The 27,529-nt window shown below is 38.1% G+C and overlaps 3 protein-coding genes across 3 annotated transcripts in view; all 3 read right to left on the reverse strand.

The window, feature by feature from the left end:
- The window catches only part of LOC306973494 (uncharacterized protein), a gene marked incomplete at its 3' end in the record, with an annotated part of 37,243 nt that extends 33,511 nt beyond the window's left edge, over nt 1-3,732 (reverse strand). The window contains exons 1-6 of the mRNA XM_079570418.1: nt 3,636-3,732; nt 3,068-3,163; nt 2,196-2,246; nt 1,850-2,004; nt 1,672-1,781; nt 1,413-1,519 (exon numbers count right to left, since the gene is read on the reverse strand). Coding sequence (XP_079426544.1) covers nt 1,413-1,519; nt 1,672-1,781; nt 1,850-2,004; nt 2,196-2,246; nt 3,068-3,163; nt 3,636-3,690 — 574 coding nt within the window. The 5' untranslated portion in view covers nt 3,691-3,732. The remainder of the gene's footprint in view (nt 1-1,412; nt 1,520-1,671; nt 1,782-1,849; nt 2,005-2,195; nt 2,247-3,067; nt 3,164-3,635) is intronic.
- Nucleotides 3,733-5,302: 1,570 nt separating this feature from the next.
- LOC306973495 (C-type lectin domain family 4 member E-like) lies at nt 5,303-7,769 on the reverse strand (the record flags this gene model as incomplete). Its single annotated transcript, XM_079570419.1, has 4 exons — nt 5,303-5,646; nt 6,952-7,079; nt 7,317-7,477; nt 7,766-7,769. The coding sequence occupies 4 exons, from the start codon at nt 7,767-7,769 to the stop codon at nt 5,433-5,435; spliced, it is 507 nt and encodes a 168-aa protein (XP_079426545.1). The 3' UTR covers nt 5,303-5,432.
- A 4,080-nt stretch (nt 7,770-11,849) lies between these two features.
- On the reverse strand, nt 11,850-26,318 carry LOC306973496 (C-type lectin domain family 4 member E-like; the record flags this gene model as incomplete). The annotated part of the gene is made up of 5 exons (XM_079570420.1): nt 26,216-26,318; nt 16,821-16,847; nt 12,352-12,506; nt 12,174-12,283; nt 11,850-12,021 (listed from the first exon to the last, which is right to left on the reverse strand). The coding sequence occupies exons 3-5, from the start codon at nt 12,403-12,405 to the stop codon at nt 11,850-11,852; spliced, it is 336 nt and encodes a 111-aa protein (XP_079426546.1). The 5' UTR covers nt 12,406-12,506; nt 16,821-16,847; nt 26,216-26,318.
- Between the last annotated feature and the right edge of the window lie 1,211 nt (nt 26,319-27,529).

A 27,529-nucleotide genomic window follows, 5' to 3' on the forward strand; every position in this document is an offset into this window, starting at 1 on the left:
TCGCCCATCCCTACTCCACAGGGGAAGGCGGGATGACGGGCAGTTCAACACAACAATTGCAGCACCTTAAAACTCACTTTGTTTCAGTAAATAAATCTCTCATTTAGTTTGACATCATTAAATATTATTGTCTCTATACCGACATACAGAAAAAAGAAAAAAAAAGATGAATTAAAATCAATCTTCATCTCACCTGTGCTCGTCTCTTTTTGGGTTGTTTTCACTTCACATTGATAATACTAGATGTCGAGTGGTCCTAATACAAAAAGGAACACCAAAAGTAAAATCTGAAACACACTTGACTTAATGATTGAAAGCCAACAAGACATTTTATTTCGGTCTTTTCTGTGTGTAAATGAAACCAAAGAAATCTCCCCATTGAGGGACACATTGCATTAAAAATATCAATGAAAAAAAAAAACTGTCCTTCATCAGAGCATGTTTATTATTTGGACAGATATTGTATTAGTTACGTTGTATCTCAGTCATTCCAATTGAAAATAATAAGCTTAAAGGAGCTAGATGCAAGTTAGCCATTTTATACTCACTACTGCCACCTCTGGTCGTATGCGTAATTGCAGCTTCTATATTAAGCTTGTGCATGACGGCACTTCGGACCCGAATTAACACCTTTTTGACTGACAGTGCAGGATTTTAGAGGCAGTTGTGGTGTGGTGCTCCGTATAATCCCTTTAATCCAAATGTTGAATACAACTATTTAGGCTTTTCTTCACCTTGATTATAAAATACCTTGGACTTTATTTTATGCAGAATAAAAAGTTCAGTCTCACCTCGGTTTTGTTCACTAATAGTAATAATCACAGTGCAGAGCTCAACTTAATAAAGTGGTAATAAGTGACCTTTATTCGGTGATGTTCACATAACATTATTTTTATCACAAGTTTACAGATATAACTACAATTTGTCACACCATGAAAACAGAAGAAAAAGCGGAAATTGTTACAGATTACAAACATAATGAGTAGGTCGGCGGCAGCTCGACAAGTTACACAACCATGATCAAGACTAATGGAATCTGTATTTGCTGTAAAGAGTCTGGAAGAAATAAGCAAATGTTTCTTGAATTAATGATTTAAGTGCAAACGACTTTCTCCATGGACAGATTTCCTGAAATGAGTTGCTCAGATCAGGGGCAAATTTCAAAAACATGTATATAAAATTGAAGTATCATTTTGTCACAAAATAAAACAGAAGTGATTAACAGAGCTCTGAATATTGTCTGAAAGAACTACGTTCAATAAAGACGTGCAGTAGCCTGGAACAGATATTCAGTAAAGTTCAAACTGTTTGAAATACAGGTTTGTATGCTGTGAACATAAACTATTATTTACAAATCGTTTCTTTTTCACAGATGAACCAATATGAGTTTCCACAGGGAAGATCACTCCAACTTCTGTCTATTGAGAGTCCAGGTTGAAGAAGAATTATCGCACAGTCTTCTCCTTCAGGGGAATCATCAGTTATGAAGTTATCTGGGTCCTGATTCCAAAATGTTAAACTAAACAGAAACAAAAACAACATTTAGGATGACTCATTTACTTCTTTACATTATGGACATTTGAAAGATGAAGCTGAAGCTTAAAGGAGATTATAGCCTTGTCACAAAACAAACTGGTTCAAGAAGTTTAAATCTGAATGTTCATGTCCCACCTCTGGTCCAGTGGAGAGCCGTCCGTCCAGTTCCATTGATCCTCGATCTCAGAGTCGGTCAGTCCGATCCAGAACAGATCATTCATTTTAAGTTGATTGAACAGAAATGTCTAAAACCACATGTGGAAAAGCTCAGATTAGTCTCTTTCACAACATGTCTGTGGTCAGTGGTCAGTACCTGCTCCTCTCTGCTCTCGATCTTCACCAGGTGTCCACTGAGCCTTTCACACATGTCTCTGCTCTCTGTCCACTTTAATTTATTTGATGAGAAATTATAGCACTTTGTCCCATTGAGCTCCCAGCCTGGGTCACATTGAACCACACAAGGTTGGACTGTAAAAGAAAGACTTGTCACTATAACAGAGGCTCAAAATACAAACAAAGAATAATTATAATAAGTTTATAACATTAACCCAAAGATAAGTGTATCCTACCGAGCAGTAAATCAAAATAATAACATGTATTTGTGTTATTTGACTTAATAAAGGTTCAGTTTAATAATGGTTGATTTTGTTTCATCTCACCTGGGACAGTTGTGGTTTCTGTCGAGGTATTTCTGAGTGGACCGTAATACACTGAGGGAAAACAGTAAAGTGCATTAGAAAGTGAGAAATAATTGAATTATTGTCTTGTAGTCGTTACATGAGGGTTTAGTAGCAGTAGAATGTAGAAGAATAGTTTTCCCAGAAGACACGAGACATTCAGACCAATCCTTGTTAAATCAATGAACATGTTTGTAGAAGCAGCTGTACTAATACCACTAAAGACTAACACACTGATGACTCTCCTCTGTCACCTTTGACCTCCTCGTTGTGGAACACCTGTAGAGATATCCAATTATGAGAAATTGAAACAGTTCAACCCCATTATCTGGCAAAAAATGTAGGCCTTTGATTATTTAAAGGTTCATTATTGTTGCTGTAGGGCAGTGGTTCTCAAACTATGGCTCGTGTACCACTGGTCCTACTTGGGCTTCTGCAGGTGATATTTAGATAGTTTTATTGATGATTAATGCCTTTAAGCTTGCTTTTTTTTTCCCCTGGTTCAGTTTTTTATATATTAAAAACAAGGAAAAGCTTTCAGTTACTACAAATCTGGATCGGTGAGAGAAATGTTTTACTTCAGAGTCCCAAGTTTGAATACTTGAAGGCCGAGTGCCTTTCCACCGGAAAAAGATCCAACAAATGACACGTCATGAGTATGTGATCATTGAACAGGACACATAGAAGGTGCTACTATACATGTTTTGCAGTGTATGTTTCCGATTCTGCATGAGCTTATTTACTTGTAGGCATGGACCATTTACAAATTTCAATGAGCCTTTCCTTCATATATAATCACTGTATCTCTTCACCATAAATAACTATTGACAATGTATAGATCAATAAAAACTTACTGCTCTCGACAATCCTAATCCCAATGATGGCAGCAAGCACAAGGGCCGCAATGAGAATTCCTGCAGTCACTCTTTTTGTGACGTTCGGTTTTGAACCTGTGGGAGAAAAATGAAATAATTAACCCAAAATTACAATAAAAACATTAATATTTCATTAACATGAAAAGGGGCCATTGAAAGAGGAAATGCTCATTCACCAAGCAGATGTGGATATAAATATTACAAGTGCAACAGCAACACTCAGAGAAAAGTCATGTTTTGCTAAACAATCTTCCAGCCTTAAGTAAAAATGTAACTTACTGCGTCAGAATTGGTTTAAATTAATACAAATTAAACTGAAGTGTTGAGGTATCTTTTATCGACTGCTGCATAAAGCTGCAGGGCAGGAGCGATCTTCATCTGGGCCCAAGTTTAACGTTGTAGCCACAAATTTTAGTTAGCATTAGTTTTATTTATGATTTCTGGCACTGATTGTTGTAAAAGACAATCTTGATATATGTGAACAAACAGCAGATTGAAGTTTTACACCTACGTGAAGACTTTATCATAATGTAAAGTTTAGTCTCACCTCTGTTTGGCCCAGTTGTTGTTGGGACATTAACGTAATCCCTTTCTTCAATCATCTCCAGCAAACGTCTGTCAAAAGTGAGTGCGGCGCTTCTTGATGGTTCTGTTGTTACTAAAATATACTTTATTCACCCACTTAAGTAAAAAAAATTCAAGTGACCAATAAAAAAGGTGAAGTAAATAATGAACTAAATTAAACTAATATATGCATGAATGGAAAATAAAGCTAATTCATTTGGGAAGTAAATTCGGCTATAACTGGCTCTAAACTAAATATTAAGTGCAAATAGCACTAATCTCGACCGCCTTCTCAATGTGCCGTCTGTCAGAAGTGAGTGCTGTTCGTTATCCTTTCTTGGTATCCATCGTCACTTCCTCTTTCACTGTAATGTGTGAACATAGGGCGTGAGCGTTTATTATGATAGATCCATGGGCGTGAGCCAAAGTTTGGCCATTTTTGTCTGATGTCTGTGGCCACTCCTCCGTGCCAAAGGTGGTATTTATAGAAAACAAACTTAACGTGAAACATTGTGCTCCTCCACGCACACTATGTAGCTGCCGTACGAAGTACGCACTTTTCAAAAACACTGCTGAGAGACGAGGAGTGGCGAGGAAAGAGCGAGGGGAAGCCAGTTTGAGGAAGTCATGTTTGGTTTCTTTTGAAATAGTTCCTTTGAATTTTATTTTCTTCAGAAATGACAATGATTAGATTGAAATGAGCAAGATCAAAAACAGTCTTTTTACTCATGCCTCAGTTACTGAAACTATTAGAAATCTTATTTCTTCACGCTGGCAAGAGGCCTGTAATGTAAATTCATTCAGCCCAACCTGGGAACTACAGAAACATGACATTGGTAAATGTATGAGATCATACAGCAGTAGCCTAGTGTAACGGACTGAAATAGGACATTATTATAAATGCCTGTAAATTGGTGCTACTGCTGCGCCGCCAGGAGTCGCTGTGACCTCGCCGCCGACGCACATGGTCTTGGGGGCAGATTGCCTTAAAAGTCATTAAAAAGAATTATTATCCAAGACTTTATTTTATTCTATTATCATTGTCATTGACATGGATCACTTGATGAGACGAGTTGAATAGCGTGTGTAAATTAGATCTGTCTTTATACATACATTCCAATGAACACTTGGTGATATTAAACATTGTACACCAATGCATAAGTATCACAGTATTTACAGTACAGCACTCAAAGATACTACAAATTGGACAGTTGCAAGACAAACAGAAGAAGTCTGGTGGAGTGTGGTTCAAAGAGTTTTTGTTATTTTTATCGAGGGGAATCCCAAATCCCCTCACACAGAGTGCAGAAGCTCAGGAGAAATGTCCTGCAGGGACCGATCTGAGAAACAGCGTCTTATGTTTCACAGTCACATCTCCCAAATGCCACATCTTAGCATAGACTACAGACTCTCACTCTGGTAAATGTATTTACATTTTGACTGACCCTATTTACCTAAAATCTATTTTGTTGCCCCACCAGTTGCAAATATGGAACTGATTCCATGAATGAAGGTGTCTGGCTTGACTGTCGCAATCACACACAAAAAAATAAAACACTATTCCCGCACTGTGGGAGGATTATGAAGGACTGTCTTGTCAGAAGACCGTCCCTCCAGCCTTTAGGTACGTGGGGGAAAGTCTCTAATTAAATGACACCAATTCAATACAAACATGCAAAAGTTCATGATCCATAAATGATGAGTAAAAACGACAATATGGGCTTGTTACAATATATTTTACAGACCTGGGAGATTGGAATATTAAAGATATTGCATGATGTTAATTCTTTTGACAGTCGGGAGACTTATTGGGTTCCTTCTCACAGATGAATCTCTGCTCAGTGCTGCAGTCTTTATCAAACCAACATTTCTCCACAAACAGCCTTCCTATCTCCCCCATCCGCACGCAGTCCTCTCCATCAGGTTTCTTATGATTATTGGTCCAGTTGTCCGGTTCCTTTATGCCTTTATCACTCTCAAACCAAAACGACAAACTGCAAAGAAAACTTGGAGTAGTATATGTGTGTGTCTGTGATTACAAAATGACAGATTACTTTCATTACAGCCGTTATGCTATGGGAAGCATTAAACAAAAAAAAATGGTTTAGATTATTTTCTTACAAACAGTGATGGACTTACAGTGGTATGCAAAAGTTTGGGCCCCCCTTTAACTTTTCGACATTTTGCCATACTATGGAACATAAACATAAATATATTTAATTGAAATTTTATGTGAAAGACATACGTGACACACAATCGTTAAGTGAAATGAAATTTATACATGATTTAGATTTTTTTTTATAAATAAAAAACTGAATAGTGGAATGTGCAAAAGTATAGGCACCCTTTCCTTTTATGGCAGAGTTTTAGTGTTTTCTGTTTGCCAGAAGACACATGGAGGCCACATGATGGTTTCAGGCAAACAGAAACGGGATTTTCTTTCAAAAATGCCACTCTGCCATAAAGGCCAGATTTGTGCAGTGTATGACTAATAGTTGTTCTGTGGACAGTTTCTTCCACCTGAGGGGTAACTCTCTGCAGTTCATCCAGGGTCATCATAGGCTTCTTGGTAACAGCTGTGGTCTGTGCTGTCCTTGTTCGATCAGTAAGTTTAGGAGGACGGCCGGGTCTTGGTAGGTTTTCAGTGATGCCATACTCTTTCCATTCCTGGATGGTGTATTTAACTGTACTTTGAGAGATGTTCAAATCTTTGTAAATCTTTTTTTAACCTAACCCAGCTTTATACTTTTCAATAACTCTATCCCGGGCCTGTCTGGTGTGTTTTTGGACTTCATGATGCTTCTGCTCCACAATAGTCTCTCAACAGACCTCTGAGACCATCACAGAGCAGCTGCATTTGAAGTGACATTAGATTACACACAGGCAGACTCTATTTAGTCATTGGGTCAACATGTGATCATTCAGAAATCATCATTCACTTTCTGAAGGCAATTGTTTCACTTAAAGGAAAGGAGGCCTATACTTTTGCACATCACACTTTTCATTTTTTTTATTTATTAAAAAAAGTCTAAATCATGCATACATTTCATTTCACTTCACGATTGTGTGTCACTTAGTGTGTGTCTTTCAAATAAAATTTCAGTTAAATATATTTATGTTTATGGTCCATAGTATGGCAAAATGTCCAAAAGTTAAAGAGGTGCCCAAACTTTTGCATACGACTGTATCTGCTGTTTATGATTAGATTCTATTTTGGACAATATACTGTTTTGTGATAGACATTATGATACGTTTTTGCTGCGTTACATCGTTCTAATAATAAAAGTAAGTCGTCTCACCTTTGATGCAGTGGAGTGTCGTCGACCCATCTCCATTCACCCTCTATCTCAGCATCAGTCAGTCCAATCCAAAACTTACTATCATCTGTTTCTTTCAACAATACTCTCACTTCATGAAACAGAAACCTCTGAAAATCACAAACAGACACAGTTAAATGTTTGTTAAATCCATACCAAACATTCCTAACACATTTCTAATTCACTGCCTCAGTAATGCTAACAAAACAGAGTTAACCGTTTTACCCCCACCTTAACATTTTCTCCAGTTCAGCTTTACCCAAATCTAAAAACTTCTCAACTGGAGTAACGCCTCAGGAGGAAATGTGCTTGGTTCAGGTGGGTTATTGTCTTTCATGCATCAGTACCTGCTCCTGTCTGCTGTCTATCTTCACCAGGTCTCCCTCCATAGCTTTACACTTGTCTCTGCTCTGATCCCATGATGATTTAGTTGTGGAGAAATAATAGCACGTTGTTCCATTGACTTTCCAGTCTGTGTCGCAGTGGAGTTTGAATGGACATGAAGCATCTGTGAAATCAAGGGTTTAATATCCAAATTAAGCTTTTGTTTATTTATCCGGCCAAAATGTTCACAGGCTTGGACTTATACCTGGGTCAGCAGTAGTTAATGTTTTGAAGTGCACTGTTCAGTGAGAAGATGAATTTGCTCAAAATTAAAATTCCAAGTCTATTACACTGATAACAAGTGGAACAAATTAAAAATTCACTTAAATATGAGTACAACAATGGGATAAAAAAAAAAAAACATTATTACAAAAGAACTGAGAGCACTTGCTTTTACAGTATAGACCTGCACCCATAAAAAGGGCAAGGGCAGGTGAATCAGGTAGGCCTAAAACAAACAACAATCGCTAAAATTTATTATGACCATTGAGAAAATATCAGTCGATCGATAAAAACTTACAGATTACTCTAATTCCAATGATGGCAGCAAGCAGAAGTAATGCAGTAAGAATTCCTATGACCACTCTTTTTGTGATGCTGCACTTAATGCCTGTGGGGAAAATGAAATAATAATGATCCAAAATGTTACATGAAAAGGAACATTGAAAGAGGATTTAAGCAGACGAGACAGTTAAGATGAGAAAAGCCCATGTGGACAGTGCAAAGACTTAAAGAAGTAGCCTCATGACTTAGGCTATAGCACATAAACTGAACACTCTAAAGCACACACTAAAACTGCCCTGTCTAATACAGTCTGTGAGCTGCACCCCATTTGAGTTCAGAAGTAAACATTAAACCTATTCCATCAGTGTTGGTTTGAATGAATGGAAATTAACCTGAAATGGTAACTTTTATTGTTTGCTTTATAATGCCACTGGGCCACAGTTACAATCATTAGTGTTTTTTGGGACAAAGACCATCTTGATACAGTCCAATAAATCGTCAATCGATGCTTTACACCTTCACTTCAGATCATGAAACAATAAAAAATCCAAATGAAGACATGAAATATATGTAAAGTGTTGTCTTACCTCTTTTTGCCCCAGATGTTGGAGGGACCTTAACGTAATCATTTTCTTCAGTCACTTCAGCCATCTGCGGCAAACGTCTGTCAAAAGTGAGTGTAGTGCTTATTGATAGTGTTTTCTGTTGTCTCTAACTTGTACTTTATTTACTTCCTCATTGAATGCGTCATTGAATGGTGTTGTCATGCAGACCACAAAAAACATCCATCCATCCATCCATCCATCCATCCATCCATCCATCCATCCATTTTCTTCCACTTTATCCGGGCCGGGTCGCGGAGGCAGCAGACTCAGCAGAGATGCCCAAACTTCCTGATCCACACACACCTCCTCCAGCTGTTCTGGGGCGACCACAAGGCGACACCAGGCCAGCTCAGAGACATAGTCCCTCCAGTGTGCCCTGGGTCTTCCACGAGGCCTCCTCCCAACACTGGAACACTTCCTGAGGGAGGCGACCGGGAGGCATCCGAAACAGATGCCTGAGCCACCTCAGCTGGCTCCTTTTGACGTGAAGGAGCAGCGACTCTACTCCGATATATATATATATACGACCAAGACTTGATCTTGTCCTCTGCTCCGTTTCATTCATACTGTATTGGTGGTATTGTTTTGATTGTAAGATGTCACTTTTGAATGAAATAAATAATTTAAATTTAATGAATAGCATTAATAAGCACAAGCATCTTCTCAATGTGCCTTCTGTCAACAGTAAGTTCTTCTTTATCCTTTCTCAATATTCACATCCTTTTTCACTGTAATGTGTCAACATAGAGCGTGAGCCAAAGTTTTGTCTGGTGACTGTGCAACACCTGAGCTACACCTGAGCTACAGTTTGTTGTGACCTGAGGTACAAACTTAAAGATAAACAATAACCAGAATAAAACCAAAAGCAATAATAAAACCAAAGGGAAAGTATACAGATAGTGTGCTTTTAAAAGATGTAGCTAAACATTTTGTAGGAGACGCATCTGTGTCTGAGTGTGTGCACGGTGCGCTTGTGTGTGTGTGTGCTTCTGAGGCGGGGTACTCACGTGGGCATGGGCGTGTGCACGCGGAAGTGTGAATGTGTAAAAACACGTACTCACCTGGGGTCCGGATGAGAGAGGTCTGGTCTGGGTAGCCACAATTTTTGTTGACCGCACAGCACCCATTCCATTAGTCATTTTTTGTCCGTTTATCCCTTCTGGTTTGCATCATTTTGTCATATTCATTTTAATGCGCTGTTATAGCTTTGTCCTTTTTTACGCAATAAATGCACTAGAAACGCAACTCTGGATCTCAGCGTATCTGTCACAATAGCCTCCTTGTGCGTCACAAAACTGAGCCATAGGACCCAGCCTCATATCGTCTCCGCGGCTATAAGGTTTGTTTGGAAGCCGCAATACATTTATTAAGATTAAATCTACCTGGATGATTGAAGTCAATCTTTATTGGAACTTAATTATTAAATATTATTGTCTCTATCTGGGTTTTAACTTAACGCAGTTACAAACTGGTCCAAACAAAGACAGATGAACAAATAATATCCTTAGATCAAAAAAAGAAAAAAGTAAATCAATCTGTTGTTTTCACTTCACTGCCAGAATCAACTGAGAGCAACAAAAAAAACAGACACAAATACTTCAAATGTTTGATTCAGCTTCATTTCATCATATTTTTTAATAATGAAATGTTATATTTACCTGAGACTGTCATTTCTGTCATCGCTTCATTGTTTCTGGGTGAACTGTCAGTGAAATACACCAACTTTACACAGAACCAGAACACAGTTACTCAAAATGACTCTTCTGAATACATGTATTCAGTTGCTGCCCAACACTGGCATCAGCAGCAGCAGTAGTAGTAGCAGTAGTAGTAGTAGTAGTAGTAGTAGTAGTAGTAGTAGTAGTAGTAGTAGTAGTAGTAGTAGTAGTAGTAGTAGAAGTCTTTGAATAAAGTGGTTGTTAAACCAATCTTATCTTTTGCAACTTCCTCTCTGCATTTCATACTCATGTTTTTACGTATATTTGTTTCTCTGTGAGGAAATATATGAAACGCTATAATTGACTGAACTGAAACATATGATTTTAGATTTGTTCCATCCTCCGTGTAAATAATAATATGTAAGAGCATCTTATCTCACTTTTTACCATTTGGCTTTTGATATTTGTTGTTTTACCAACTTTATTGATAAAGCGCTTTAAAAACATTACAGTTGCCAAACTGTTGTCCGTGAATCATGAAAAGAGGGAAAGAGGGAAGAATAAATAAAACATTGATAATACTAGATGTTTTATTCATTCATCAAAGAATGTTTATTATGTGGACAGATATTGTATTAGTTATGGATCTCAGTCATTCAAGTTGACCATAACAAAGTGAATACAAATGTTGAATACGTCTATTTAGGCTTTTTCTTCACATTTTGCTATGATTATAAAATAACTTGGACATGGACAGAATAGACAATTCAGTCTCACCTCGGTTTTGATTTGTCATTGAAGGGAAATTGGCGTACGTATTTTCATCAGCCATGACAACCTCTTCTCAGTACAACGTCTGTCAGAAGTGAGGCCAGTGCTTCTCGGCTGATCTGCTATATCCTCTGTTTTCAACTTTTCACTTCCTATGTATTATGTTCCCAGCTGTTCCTTTTTTTTTTTTTTACCACTTTTAACTCACACTGACCATTGCAGACGAGAAACACCCCATAAGTCCTGTCGTTTTAGAGATGTTTGAGGATAAAGTGAGTTTCCCTCGAAAGGGTTTGGGTGAAAACAAAGCCTTTCTTGCAGAAACGTTCAAAGTAATAATCACAGTACAGAACTCAACTTAATAAAGTAAGTGACCTTTAATCAGTGATGTTCACATAAAATGTAGTTTCTCACAAGTTTACAGAGAATTCTAATTTGTCACACCATGAAAAAAGGAAGAAAATTGTTACAGATTACAAACATAATGAGTCGGTCGGTGACAGCTCTACAAGTTACACAACCATGATCAAGACTAATGGAATCTGTATTTGCTGTAAAGAGTCTGGAAGAAATAAGCAAATGTTTGCCCTCATTTGAGTTACTCATTTTAATACGTTTTTTTTATACTTAAATGAAAAAGAAATCTTATTGCATTTAGATTACATTAGATAACAAATCTAATTAACTTCAAATAAGATTGTTGTTTATTTTTTTCTTAATTTAAGTGCAAAAGACTTTCCTGAAATTAGTTGCTCAAATCTGGGGCAAATTTCAACATTTTTTTACGAGCACTTTTCAGTAGAAATATTATCCAAAATGAAAACAGAAGTGATTAACAGAGCTCTGAATACTGTCTGAAAGCACTACATTCAATAAAGACGTGCAGTAGCCTGGAACAGATATTCAGTAAAGTTCAAACTGTTTGAAATACAGGTTTGTATGCTGTGAACATAAACTATTATTTACAAATCGTTTCTTTTTCACAGATGAACCGATATAGGTATCCACAGGGAAGATCAGCCCAACTTCTGTCTATTGAGAGTTCAGTTTTAAGAATTATCGCACAGTCTTCTCCTTCAGGGGAATCATCAGTTATGAAGTTATCTGGGTCCTGATTCCAAAATGTTAAACTAAACAGAAACAAAAACAACATTTAGGATGACTCATTTACTTCTTTACATTATGGACATTTGAAAGATAAAGTTGAAGCTTAAAGGAGATTATAGCGTTGTCACAAAACAAACTGGTTCAAGAAGTTTAAATCTGAATGTTCATGTCCCACCTCTGGTTCAGTGGAGAGCCGTCCGTCCACTTCCATTGACCCTCGAACTCAGAGTCGGTCAGTCCGATCCAGAACCGATCATTCATTTTAAGTTGATTGAACAAAAATGTCTAAAACCACATGTGTAAAAGCTCAGATTAGTCTCTTTCACAACATGTCTGTGGTCAGTGGTCAGTACCTGCTCCTCTCTGCTCTCGATCTTCACCAGGTGTCCACTGAGCCTTTCACACATGTCTCTGCTCTCTGTCCAGTTTAATCCATTTGATGAGAAATTATAGCACTTTGTCCCATTGAGCTCCCAGCCTGGGTCACATTGATCCACACAAGGTGGGACTGTAAAAGAAAGACTCATCAGTATAACAGAGGCTCAAAATTGTCCTATTTGTGAAAAGCATCTACACAATTATTAATGTGAATCAATAAGAAATAATGCTTTTGAAAATGTTTAATGGACAGTGATTATTTTTGATCCTACCTGCAGTTGTCGTCTGTTTTGTTGTTGCTGAGAAGAAGCAGTAATTGCAAATAATAAAATTCACTTTTAAAATTGTAATTTCAATGAAAAAACAGCCAAATGGAGCAGAATTACAATAGGGTTGATATTACCCAACAGTTGTTTTGATCTTACCTGTAGTCGTCTCCTGTTGGGTTGTTGCTGAGCACGAGCAGCAAATGCAAACAATAAAATGTAGTGTTATCTGACTTAATAAAGGTTTAATTTCAATTTACAAGTCAATTTTGTTTCGGCCAATTGGAGCAGAATTATAATAGGGACAATATTAACCCAACGATTATTATCCTACCTGTTGTCTTCTGTTGGGTTGTCGCTGAGTAAGTATAAAGTGCAAATAATAAAATGTATTTGAGTTATTTGACTTAATAAAGGTTCAGTTTAATAATAGTTGATTTTGTTTCATCTCACCTGGGACAGTTGTGGCTTCTGTCGATGCTCCAGAGGTATTTCCGAGTGGACTGTAATACACTGAGGGCAAACAATAAACAAGACATTGTGTTAGAAAGAGAGTTAAAATTGAATAATTGGCTTGTAGTCGTGACAGTAGAAGTTGCATGAGGGTTTCTAGTAGCAGTAGACAAATTGTATTCCCAGAAGACATGAGACATTCAGATCAATCCTCGTTAAATCATGGAAAGAATTTAGAATTAAGTGCAACAAATGTAATATGGGACAAATGCATGAATATGATCAAGTGGAATATAAAGCTGGGAACTGATGGACCTCGATGCACTTGCTCATACTCTAAACTGCTATGGAAAGATAAGCCTTTATTGATCTCACACAGAAATTTACTTGTTTCATTCAGCTCTCAGAAACACTCAGGGTGTGCAAATAGGCAGGAAATGTGAAAAACAATTGCATAGTAAACAGTGGTATCTTATATACAATGACTACCACGGACTTTGTGGGGACAAAAAGTATAAAGAGTAAATAATAAAGTAAACAGACTATAACAAAAGCTGCTATCGTCTGTATAGGAAGTGCAGGTTTACAACATAGTGGTTGATAAAGTGATGTAAACACGGGGATTATTGCGTGTATTTCTGCAAAGGGGTTATTGCACATGTTCCTTCACAGTCTTGTTGTACAGTCTGACAGCGGTGAGGATGAAGGACGGTGTCTCAGTCTGGTACTGAAAGAGCATTTACACTTCCTCAGCGAACAGTGGTGTTTGTAGAAGCAGCCGTACTGAAATCACTAAAGTCTAACTCACTGATGACTCTCCTCTGTCACCTTTGACCCCCTCTGAGGAGCTTCTGGTGGAAAAAAAATGTAGGCCTCATCTTATTAATCATCTAAAGGTTGTCATTATTGTTGCTGTAGAGTAGTGGTTCTCAAACTGTGGCTCCGGTACCACTGGTGCTACTTTGGCTTCTCCGTGTGATAATTCGATAGTTCGATTGATGATTAATGCCTTTAAGCCTACATTTTTTCTGGTTGGGATATGGTTTACACCCAGTTTAGACATACATTTGTTCAACTTAGTATTTAACTAGATCAGTATAAACATCTCAATTTGAGCATAATAATCCAAATTTTAGTTGTTTTGACTAGTTAAGAAGTTGTTGGGCATTTGTCCTAGATTATTTCACTTGTTCTGAGATGTTTCTGACTCGTTTCGATACATTTCGTCCTTATTTCAGGTCATTTTCTTTGCCAATGGGGTAAGAAAATTGGTCTTATCTCATTGGCAATTTTACTTTCTTATTTCAAGCGAGATTTACCCTAGAACTGGTCTGAAATGTCCTCAAACAAGCAAAGTAAACTTGGTCCGATCAGGAAAAGTGTCTAAATTAGTGAAAACCGCTCAAAACAAGATACATTTCCTCAATTCAAGTCATTTAAACCAATGCTTGATATATACTTTTTGTAGTGTTGCATGTCAGACAGAACCCAACCTTTGGACACATGTATGACTTTGCCCAGACGTTCAATGAGACAAGCTCTCCTCGTTTCTTTACACAGAATGTTTATTTATTATACAAAACACTATCCACCTAATCCATCATAGTGAGAACTCAACATAATACAATACATACAAGTTTACAGAGATGATTACACCACAAAAATAAGAAACAATAAGAAAAAGTGGAAATTATTACAGATTAGTACTAACATAGTTACACAACCATGATCAAGACTATCTCATCGCACTGAAATTAGATCACAAAGAATCTTAAAGGGATATTTCAGGATTTTTGAAATAGGGCCTCAATTCCTATCCAGAGTGTTGGTGTTCAAGCAGTTCTTATATTTGAAGAGTTTCTTGGCGCTAGGCTAATGCAAGGCTAGCGCATATCTATGGTATCAGCTAGCCTGCATTAAAAACAGTCTGACCCGCTCCACAGTGCACCTGAGGCAAATCACTTATAACACCAGACTAACCATGTAAATGAGTAATTTTTTGAATATAACTGACCTTGCATCACATGAATGATCGCATTTTGAGGGACTATTTTCTAACAGATCACTCCGCCACCGCATAGCTTATACAACCACTGCTGATGCTGCTCAAATATAAGTTATTTTAAATGCAAAATGGGTAAAATCACTCTATAGACACAGTCACACAGACATATGGTTAGTCTGGCGTTATAAGTGATTTGCCTCAGGTGCACTGTGGAGCAGGTCAGACTGTTAGCGCCACGAAACTCTTCAAATAAAAGAACTGCTTGAATTACAAAAAAAATATCTCCAGAAATCAGCAACACTCTGGATAACTATGTCAAAAATCCTGAAATATCCTTTTAATTTTCTTGAAATAAGATTGTTGTTGATATTTTTACCTAATTTAAGCGTTAAAAAACTTTCTCCATGGACGAATTTCCTCAAATGAGTTGCTCAAATCAGGGGGAAATTTACTTATTCAAGGACATTTTACTCATGTTAAGTTTTGTTTTTTGCAGTCCATAAAACATTGTTTGTTATTTTTCTGTTTTGATAATACAATAAAAATGATTTTATGTTATTATCAAAACAAAAGTGATTAACAGAGCTCTGAATACTGTCTGAAACCACTGCATTCAATATAGACATGCAGTAGCCTGGAACAGATATTTAGTGAACTTTAAACCGTTGAAAATGCAGATAATGTATGCTGTGAACATACACTATCATTTACAAATCGGTTCTTTTTCACAGATGAACCGTTGTGGGAATCCACAGTAAATATCAGCCCAACTTCTGTCCACTGAGGTTTCAAGAAGAATTATCGCACAGTCTTCTCATTAACAGAGCTCTGAATATTGTCTGAAAGCACTACATTCAATAAAGACGTGCAGTAGCCTGGAACAGATATTCAGTAAAGTTCAAACTGTTTGAAATACAGGTTTGTATGCTGTGAACATAAACTATTATTTACAAATCGTTTCTTTTTCACAGATGAACCGATATGAGTTTCCACAGGGAAGATCAGCCCAACTTCTGTCAACTGAGAGTCCAGATTGAAGAAGAATTATCACACAGTCTTCTCCTTCAGGGGAATCAACAGGTATGAAGTTATCTGGGTCCTGACTCCAAAAACTAAACAGAAACAAAAACAACATTTAGGATGACTCATTTACTTCTTTACATTATGGACATTTGAAAGATGAAGATGAAGCTTAAAGGAGATTAGAGCGTTGTCACAAAACAAACTGTGTAAATCTGAATGTTCATGTCCCACCTCTGGTTCAGTGGAGAGCCGTCCGTCCACTTCCATTGACCCTCGATCTCAGAGTCTGTCAGTCCGATCCAGAACTGATCATTCATTTTAAGTTGACTGAACAAAAATGTCTAAAACCACATTTGTAAAAGCTCAGATTAGTCTCTTTCACAACATGTCTGTGGTCAGTGGTCAGTACCTGCTCCTCTCTGCTCTCGATCTTCACCAGGTGTCCACTGAGGCTTTCACACATGTCTCTGCTCTCTGTCCACTTTAATCCATTTGATGAGAAATTATAGCACTTTGTCCCATTGAGCTCCCAGCCTGGGTCACATTGAACCACACAAGGTGGGACTGTAAAAGAAAGACTCATCAGTATAACAGAGGCTCAATATTGTCCCATTTGCGAATATTAATGTTAATCAATATTAAATAATGCTTTTGAAAATGTTTAATGGCCAAACAGAGATTATTTTTTTGATCCTACCTGTAGTTGTCGTCTGTTTTGTTGTTGCTGAGAACAGGCAGAAAATGCAAATTATAAAATTCAGTTTTAAAATTGTAATTTCAATGAAACAACAGCTAAATGGAGCAGAATTATAATAAGTTAATAAGTCAATGTTAACCCAAAGATTATTATCCCACCTGATGTCCTCTGTTTAAAATATCAAGCGCAAATAATAAAATGTCTTTGTGTTATTTGACTAAATAAAGGTTCAGTTTAATTATTTTTGATTTTGTTTCATCTCAGTTGGGACAGTTGTGGTTTCTGTCGAGGAATAGTAACAATAAACAAGACCTTGTGTTAGAAAGAGAGAAATAATTGAATAAATGGCTTATAGTCGTGACAGTAGAAGTTGCATGAGGGTTTAGTAGCAGTAGAAGATAGAAGAGAATATAGAATAGTTTTCCCAGAAGACATGAGACATTCAGACCAATCCTTGTTAAATCATGGGGAAAAAATGTCTTAAAAGCAGAACAAACTAATATGGGACAAAAGCATGAATATGATCAAGTGGATTAAAAAGCTGGGAACTGTCAGGAGCTTCTTCTCATGGACCTCGGTGCATTTGCCCATAATCCAGGACAAACACCTGCTATGAAAAGATCATCCACGCGTCCTCAAAGAACATGGTGTTTGTAGAAGCAGCTTTGTTCAGAAAACCTGTAGCCCTCACAAAAAAAACGTAGGCCTTATCTTTCACCACTTGAATCATTTAAAGGTTCATTATTGTTGCTGTAGGGCTATGGTTCTCAAACTGTGGCTATGTTTGCTTTTTTCGGGTTGGCATATGGTTTACACCCAATATAAACATAAATTAGTCCAACTTAGGACACATTTTGGCAGTGTGGAGGGTTAAGAGTCACACATGAAACGCTGAAGAAGTTATTTGGTCAAATTATCCTAAATTAACAAAGATCCTTATGAACTTGCATGTCAGACATAACCAAACCTTTGGACACATGTATGACTTTGTCCAGGCGTTCAATGAGACAAGCTCTCCTCGTTTCTTTACACAGAATGTTTATTATTATACAAAAACATTATTACATTGTTATTGTCTTCAAGATGGATCAAGCGACGAGAACATACGAGTTGGAAGCAAATATATAAAGATAAATTCACGTCAATATACTTATTAAACATAACGGTTCAACATTGTATCAAGGTTACACTTTAAAGTTCGGTGTGTTCTTATAAAAAACACTTCTGCTCTTGTTTCTATTTAAAACGTCCATGTAAAGAAATATCAATTGTACGTTGCAAGTCTGACTGGTTTACCTTTGATTTGCCCCGGCACAAAGTTGAACCAGTCCCATGCGCTTCCAGACGATTCACTGAAACGTCAAGGTGTGATTGAGTCACATCTTTTACAGTGTAGCCCTGCACCTATGGGAGAAACAAAGGCAAAACAAGCCGGACGAAGCACTTTTTTACATAAAACAGAGATTGATAAATAATGACAAAATATTAATCTGCTCTTGATTATCCTCATCCCAATGATAGAAGCTCAAGGGCTGCAATGACAATTCCTGTAGCCGCTCTTTTTGTGATGTTTGATTTTGAGGCTGTGGGAGAAAAATTAAATAATAATAAATGCAAAAATACAACAAAAACATTGAAACATCAAAAAAGGTACATTGAAAGAGGATACGCTCATTCATCAAGCAGATGTGGATATAAATAATACAAGTGCAACAGCTTAACACGCAGAGAAAAGTCATGTTTTGCCCATATATATATATATATAGATAGTGCGAAAACAAGACTATAATGGATTAGGCTTTAGCACATGTGCCACAATCTGTCAGGCTCAAGTAACTTATTGCATTAGGCTTGGTATAAATGAACAAAAGTTAAGCTGTAATGTAAGGCAGGAGCGATGCGTAAGATGATTAACTTATGGTGCATGTTTAACTTTGCCACAAATGTACCGTAAGTTTTATTTATGATTTCTGGCACTGACTGCGACTCTTGTAAAAGACTATCTCGATCCATCTTGAGTCATGAAATAAAAAATTAAATGAAGACTTTATCGTATGTAAAGTTCAGTCTCACCTCTGTTTGGCCCAGTGGTCGTCGAGACATTAATCCTTTTCTTCAGCCATCTCCTGCAAACGTCTGTCAAAAGTGAGTGCTTCTTGATGGTTCTTCTGTGTCGTTCCTAAAATTTACTTTTTTCACTTCCTCGTTTAATGTGTCAGCTGAGGGGTGTAGTTTGGTTGAACTTTGCTGAACTTGTCAACACCCTTTTTCGCACATGCACTGCCTGGCCAACGGAAGTCAATACAAAAACAAAAACTTCACACGCTCACATGCCTTTTTCTGCGCAGTAACATCTTCACTGTTCACTTCACAGTTCCCTTTTTTATCCGCTTAGAAAATCCACATTGTTTAATTTTGTGTAACTATACTTTATCGTGTAACACTTCACGCAACCATATTTACATAGGGAAAACGTGGAAGAGCTTGGTAGCTTCTATCTTCACCTTGTTTGGAGCTATAGAGGAGAGGAGGAGAGGCTAAAGGCTAACGCCGTCTGTGCTGTGTTTATGTGACTGAGGGCACGCGTGAAGATCAGACAGACTTCTTCTGCTCCTCCTCGTTTACCATAATGACCACGGTCGTGTGGGAATTCATGGAGGATTTACAGACTCCCCCTCCCCAGCTCTGACGAAGCATGTTCCTAAAAAGGACATACGGGCGGGATCTTCACCGTAGACTCGGCCCTTGCGTGACGTGTAGCTCGCGCTGCTCCAATGCTAACAGTCCGAGCCTCATAAAGTACGAGATTTCAAAAACCAGCCTGGTTTCATAAATTGTGACTAGCCCAGCGTTATCTCAGGAGGATTATCTAGCCTTGTCTAGTGTTGAAAAAATTGAAACCAGCCGTTAAAGTTGTTTTTAAAGCAGTACTAAGTAACTTATTTACCTTAATAAATCCTTTCCGTAGTCCCTGTGGGGGTAATACAAGTGTTTATGGGATGATTGGAGGGTCTTTCATCTCCCCATGGTGTCTCTGGCCAGAAAACCATGTTTGCAACTTGACTGCCCCCGGTGCGGAGAAAGCAATACACACTAATGGAATCACGAAGAAGAAGCTAACATGCTAACGGGCAAAGCTAACTGCGGGCTAACGTCACTTTAAACAGTATTTACAGCCAAGTTTGAATGAAAAAAAATATTTCTATTGGATGTACAGTAACCCTCTCTCCCTTCGCCTTTCCTGTCAGCGTAGTATTTACTCTCCAAGACAATTAATAAATTAAAAAATCGTAACTTGCTACTACACCTGCAGTTGCGCTAATGGCCTCTAGGGGGAAGAGTTACTTAGTACTGCTTTAAGGTGTCTAAACTCCAATGCTTTTCAATGGGGGCCTAGTGGCGATATGGAGGTACTACAGCAATGGCGGAGCAATGGCGGCCCCCAGTGTCGTGGTCATAAAGCAGAGCAGCCAGCGGCCATTGGTCTAAACTTAGGCAAGAACATATCTCAGTATGTAAAAACGGTGGCCTATTCCTTTAAAGGGACTGTACAGAGTTTAAAAATGTTAAAATTATGTATTTTCCTCCCCTTATATTTTCCAGCCATGTAATAATCTGTAGAATGAGCTCAGACCTGTTCAGCACAACTGCCTCAAAAATCAAAAAGGTGTTAATTTGGGTCCGAAGTGCCGTCATGCACAAGCTTAATATAGAAGGTGCAGTTACACATATGACCTGAGGTGGCAGTAGTGAGTATAAAATGGCAAACTTGCATCTTGCCCCTTTAAGTAGCATAAGAGGCAATAACTTTATACAATGGGGATCCCGAGTTGTTCCCGTGTCAATTTTTGGGGTCCCAGCCAAAACTGTTTGGGAACCCCTGATCCAAGCCATTATTTTTTGTATCGTTGTCATGGTGATGGATCCGTCGATGAGACAAGGTGAGTTAGATATGTGTGAAATAATTAAAGAAAATGATGTGTGTCTGCTAGCATATATTTATTTGAATACTTGGTGGTATTGAACATGACGGGACAGCAAAGCATTAAGATTACAGCATTTACAGTAAAACACTGACACATACACTTGGTGCATTATTAATTGTAGTAGCATATGCAGTTATATGACATGCGTTCCCAGAATGAAGGGAACACATGAGAACATTATTCCTGCACTGTGGGGGGGTTATGTACAAGTTCATGATCCATAAATGATGAGTAAAAACGACAGAATGGGCTTGTTACAATACATTTTACACATCTGGGAGATTGTAATATTAAAGATGTTGTACACTTGCATGATGTTCATTGTTTTTGACAGTGGGGGGACTTCTCACAGATGAATCTCTGCTCAGTGCCGCAGTCCAGATCAAACCAACATTTCTCCTCAAACATCAGTTCTACCTCCCCCATCCGTGCACAGTCCTCTCCATCAGGTTTCTTTTTATTATTGGTCCAGTTGTCCGGTTCTTTCATGTTACCATTCTCAAACCAAAACGACAAACTAAAAAGGAAACTTGGAGTAATATATTACTGTGATTATTTTCATTACAGCTGTTGTGCGAAACAATTTAAGTGAAGCATTTTCTTTATTTGCTTATATTATTTTCCGTGGTAGACTAATCTGTTGTTTATGATTAGATTACATTTTGGATTATGATACGTTTTTGCTGCATTACATCGTCATAATAATAAAAGTCAGTCGTCTCACCTTTGATTCAGTGGAGTGTCGTCGACCCATCTCCATTCACCCTCATTGTGAGAATCAGTCAGTCCAATCCAAAACTTGTCATCACTTTCATCTGCCTCTTTAATCAATTCGCTCACTTCATGAAACAGTAACCTCTGAAAACCACAAACAGATACAGCTAGTCAGAGACCCTGTACCTGATTTTTGTTTTGTCTTACAAACAATGAAAGAAAGTGTTGTGTCCAGATTCATACCCAACATTTCTAACAACTTCAAGAGCTGAGAGGTGGCGAGGGGCGGGCCTAGAGAGAGCTGGAGGCGGCCTATGTGGACCAGACCATTGCAGAGGGGTTCAGGGGTTAAAGGGGGCTTTGGTCTATTGGGCTATGGTCCAAGCTGTATATAAGTTTCCTTATGCATCCTTTGAGGAGGTCAAAGTGTTTGTGTTAGTGAGTTTCCTTTAGACATTCTGTTTTTGTAAAGTTACATTTATTTGACTGTTTGTTTGTGTCCAATAAGGCGTCTTTTTTTTTTAGATTTAATGATTTGTCTCTTTGCTTCACTGTTTGGTCCGAACACCATGTAAATGCGCTATAATTACATGGGCAGTCTTGCAAAACACTAAACATAAATTGAAGGACAACACATGTTTAATTTTACTGCAAATATGAAGAAAGTCGCGCAGGGCCACTCTAATTTCTCCTAGTTCAATTGATTAAACAGAAACGTCTCAGACCACATGCAGATAGACTTTCAATGAACCATTTTAAAAACATGCACTAACAATGGTCATACCTGCTCTTCTCTGCTGTCTATCTTCACCAGGACTCCTCCCAGAGCTTTACACGCATCTCTGCTCTGATTCCATGATGATTTATTTGTGGAGAAATGATAGCACGTTGTTCCATTGAGTGTCCAGCCGGTGTCACAGTGGAGTTTGGATGAACATGGGGTACCTGCAAGACAGTGTTTCATGATCTATTCTCCAGAACCAGCAGGGGAAGGGGGCCATCTTTGACCCTTGCTTCCCACCAAAATAACTGTCTGGGCCCCAAGTTCATGCCACATTCAGAATCAGGCCCTCCTGACCAACTAAAGTCTGGCTCGACCTCTGCTTGTTCATTCTAAATAAATACATGTTTATTGATTAAGTTTGTGCAAAACCTGAGTTGGACGATTCCAAGGAACTCGGTGCAGTTGTCGGTGTCTCAGGCTCTTTTATCCACTCTTTAACATACACTGTGCAAAGTAGATATAAGACACACGAGTCAGTTCAATACATGGGAAAACAAAATGCACTGTAACGTTTGATTGTGTCATATTTTCTGTCCCTTCTATGAGTAAAATATTTCAGCCGTGAAATAAAATTAGTTCCAATCTGTACTAGCAACTACGGCAAAAAACAATATGACTCTTTTGCAGAAATTCTCAGGAACATGATATCATTATGAATACACGCTCTGGTCTGATGGAACTATCTAAAACAGGCCTGCACTTCCCTAAACCATGACAAAATTCTTTATCGACGCGCTACACTTTCCCTACATGTACAAACCAGTGAGTTTTGTAAGACAATGTGTACAAAGTGTGAAAGCAGATACTTACTTATTGTGTAGGCTACGGTAGGCTACTATAAAATGAAAAATATCGGACCAAGAGGGGTGGGGAGGTTAGTCAGGTTAAAATGTTAATCTGAATGCAAAGTCTTTGAAGACGTGAAGCATATCTGCACAATGCCCCCAAACACTTGACCTTTTGGAGCTTTTTTGTGCGATAACGTTTGCTCCACATCAGAAACGTACCTGGATTTTGTTTCATTTTGGCATGTTTGAATAATTCTGCATATTAATTATTATCTAGCAATCTATCATATATATTAGTCCTGATCATTGGCTGCACAAACACTTTGCCATAAGAGCCATGTTAGCAACTTGCAGCCTTTGTTTTAGGCCTGTTCCAAGTGGTTTATGAGGTAACCGCGATAACCGCTCTTATCTGACCAAAAGTACACCTGCTCTCACGCCACTATATGGTCCTATTTAACAGCGATGGGTGAAACAAGCCGAAACAGAAAGCACAGAAAGCACAGAAAGCAACGCTGCCCAGTTGCCAAAACACAGAATATATATCACTGTTTGCAAGAAATATTCCTTTATTCTTCTGTGTCATTTTGCAAAATCTAGCGGTGTCACACACAATGAGCAGTAGATGGCACCAGTATCATAATTTCCTCTGTTACTCTCACAAGCTGAAGTATTATTTTTTTTATCATCATATGTGATTCATTTTGAGATCATTGAATCACAGGCTCTCATGCATTAGTTTCTATTCCCCTAATCCTGAGCCCTGTTACCTCCTAGCTACATCAGATGGTTCTTACTGAATCGTCATTTTATTTTCAGCTACTTAAACAAGCTAATTCATACCATTGTATTCACATTTCTGAACAAGAATAAATTAGATCAGCTATTAGTGTCACGTTGACATTTCGTAGATTGTGATAGAAGAACTTACCTCCCATAAACAAGTAAGAGACCACAGACTAACCTGTGTCATATTTGTATGCAGGCCCACCTTAATGTACCCATAGGCCCCGGGTTTAAACAGAATTGTAGGCCCCCATCCCCTTAGTGCAAGCCCTAACCCTAACCTATAACCCTAAACCAAAATCCCACATAAACCCTAACCCTGCTACTCGAACATGTATCCAACCTACACACATAGGAGTGCAGCACAATCATCTCATATGGTTAGTCATGCCGCATAGTGAAGTGATTCACATGAAAATCAATGAATCACCTCTTATTTTCTTTTTATTTCCTCAAAGGGACTATACGGAGTTTAAAAATATCAAAATGATGTATTTTCCTCCCCCTACATGTTACAACAATGTCCTAATGTGTAGAATGAGCTCAGACCTGTTCACCACAACTGCCTCTAAAATCCTGCACTGTCACTCAAAAAGGTGTTAATTTGGGTCCGAAGTGCCGTCATGCACCAGCTTAATATAGAAGGTGCAGTTACATGTATGACCTGAGGTGGCAGTAGTGAGTGTAAAATGGCTGACTTGCATCTAGCCCCTTTAATTCTGACAGGCCCTTGACTATGGTAGGCCCCTGGGCTCCAGCCCCTGCTAGCCCTTTGGATAAGGTGGCTCTGTTTGCATGTCTCTCTTGTATTAACCTCTTACAGTTCAGCTTTACCCAAATCTAAAAGCGTGTCACTGAAAGCAAAGGCCTACGAAACTGATCGTAACTTTGTTGTCGTTTTTTTTTTTTGTCGTGTCTTAGTCACTTTTTCATTGATTTTTTGTCACTTGTTTGTCACTCTTTCATGGCTTTCTTGTTGCTTTTTAGTTTAGTTTAGTTTATTTGAGCAACAGATGCATACAGGTATTAGTATACATATAACATACAGAATTTTTTCACAACATAAGAGGTATAAGTGCTGCTCAAAGTAGGAAGAAGTTAGTTATGACTTACAAGGCCCTACCGCTCCTTTCCTTTTCATCACTCTTTAATTGTGTTTTCGCCGCTTTGTTATTGTTGAAGAAGAAGATCTTTATTTATATAGCGCCTTTCACAGACATGGTCACAAAGCGCTTTACATGAGACAATTGTACATTCACTCCATACTCGGTGGTGGTAAACTACGTTTCTAGCTTCAGTTTCCCCTGGGGGAGACTGACAGAAGCGCTGTCGCGACTGCACACATCTGTCCCTCTGACCACCACTATGCATTCACTCACAGGCCTATTGTACATGTTTTTAGTGGTAGGGGAAACCGGAGAACCTGGAGGAAACCGACACAGACACGGGGAGAACATGCAAACTCCACACAGAAAGGCCCCGTCCAGGTGGGAATCGAACCCTGGACCTTCGAGCTGTGAAGCGAGAGTGTATTTTCCCTTGTTTTACTCAACGCAGCACGTCAGAAATCTCTTGTTGATCAGCGCTAAACTTTGAAAGGCAAAAGGTCGTGCGGCCTATCAGGAGCTCATGGGTCAAACTGTAGCATCTTTAAATCCCTTAAAGCAGCAGTTTTAGCATGTTGTCGTTTTATTCTCTTTGTCTTATTTATAAGTTGCTTTTAACCGGGATTTTAGCTTTAAAGGGATATTTCAGAATTTTTGACATAGGGCCTCATATCTTAGTTATCCAGAGTGTTGCTGATTTCTGGAGATATTTAGTTTTACTACTGTAGATCCGGTAACCTAGCAGATCACTCCGCCACTGTGTAGCTCACAACCAGGAAGCTCATGCTGCTCAAATATTTAGTTATTTTAAATTCAAAATGGCTATATTTTCGAAAATTATTCAGTCAACACAAACATTTACTATATGTTTAGTCTGGTGTTATAAGTGATTTGTCTCAGGTGCTCTGTGCTTGGGTCCGACTGTTTTTTATCCAGGCTACGAGTTACCATTGACATGCACTAGCCTAGCACTATCCTAGCACCAGTACACTCTTCAAATAAGGACTGCATGAATTTAAAAAAAAATATTCCCAGAAATCAACAACACTTTGGAAAACTAGGAAATGAGGCCCTGTCAAAAACCCTGAAATATCCCTTTAAGATCACTTGTATTATTGTCATGTCTTCTGGGATTACATGTGGCGCTTTGTTCCTTTTGTGTTAGGGTTAGAAATGAAAAACGTAATGTTAATAGCAATTACTGTGATAAAACGTTGATCTAGAAACTTACAGCCGATGACAATCAAAATGATAGCAAGCACGAGGAGAATGATGAAAATTGCTATGGCCACTCTTTTCTTGGTATTTGACCTTCCTGGTGGTGAATTTGGCTGGGAACCTGGGAGAGAAGAAAAAAAAAATCCTGATTGAACTCTAACACTTTGTAAAAGAACACAGATAGTTGGCACCACTGTTCAGCTATCCGATTGAGTTTAGTTTATTATCATTTCAGCAGGGATAATGTGTAAATGAATGTGAATTACTATTAAAAAAATACAATATAAAATGTATTTAACCACTCAAATAAACACACAACATCAACCAATCACTCTATACACAATCTGGTACAATTATCAGAATAAAATATCACTAATATTTTACCACATAGTTATCAGTGGTGAGTTTCAAATAGCACTCACATTGCGAGGGAAGTTCTTAATGTCAGGAAAGTTTAAGCATTCTTTAAAGCAGGGGTGCCCAAAATGCGGACTATTTCGTTGGCCCGTCAGAGGGTGACCTACTTTTGCCCGCATCTGGTTAATACCAACTCTCTCCCATTCGTTCGCAATGGTAAATATGAATGCAGTACACTTTTTGGCCACCAGCGTCAAATTGGGGGCGCTGTTTCACTCCTTTCACAAAGTTACAGGAGCCATGCTTGATTTTTAAATTTTCTGTTATTGAAATAAAATTTGTTTTGTCCTTTAGTATATGGTAAAATGTATCCAAAAAAAACTTTACATACTGTTTCTTTGTACAATCAGGTATAGCTCCTTTAAGGAAACACGGTTGTTGTGTCTTGGTGTTAATCAATCACAAAGCGGCGTAGCATCAACTTTCCCAGTTTTCCAACTTTTATTGTAGGTTGTTGACATCAACAAAGGTACGTACTTATAAAATAACTTTTGCTGAACTGACTCTTTCAAAATGATCATTTTCTTTGAGTTAACAAATGAATGAGTCACTGTAGGTAGGCTACTGTAAAACTGTGTTGTTTACGTTTTGTACTATATTACTACAATTGTTGATTTTGTTCATCTAAAACTAGGATTTTGCCATAGTTAACATTTGTTTTAATGTAGCATTGTGCATTTGCGTAGGTAGACTCAAATGCATATATACCAAAAGCAAAATAAAGTAACTATTATTATTTGCAGTTATATGTGTTTCACGTTTGACCTCGCCATTTTTGGCCTGCGATCCACTGGCACTGGTTCATTTTGGCCCACGGAGACAAAAAGTTTGGGCACCCCTGCTTTAAAGTCTTTGAATGAGAAGGCTTTCTGTGTAAAGGCTGGGCTATGTTTTGGTAATCTGCAGTCAT

The sequence above is a fragment of the Gobius niger genome, assembly GCF_951799975.1.
Source record: "Gobius niger genome assembly, chromosome: 14".
NCBI lineage: Eukaryota > Metazoa > Chordata > Actinopteri > Gobiiformes > Gobiidae > Gobius > Gobius niger.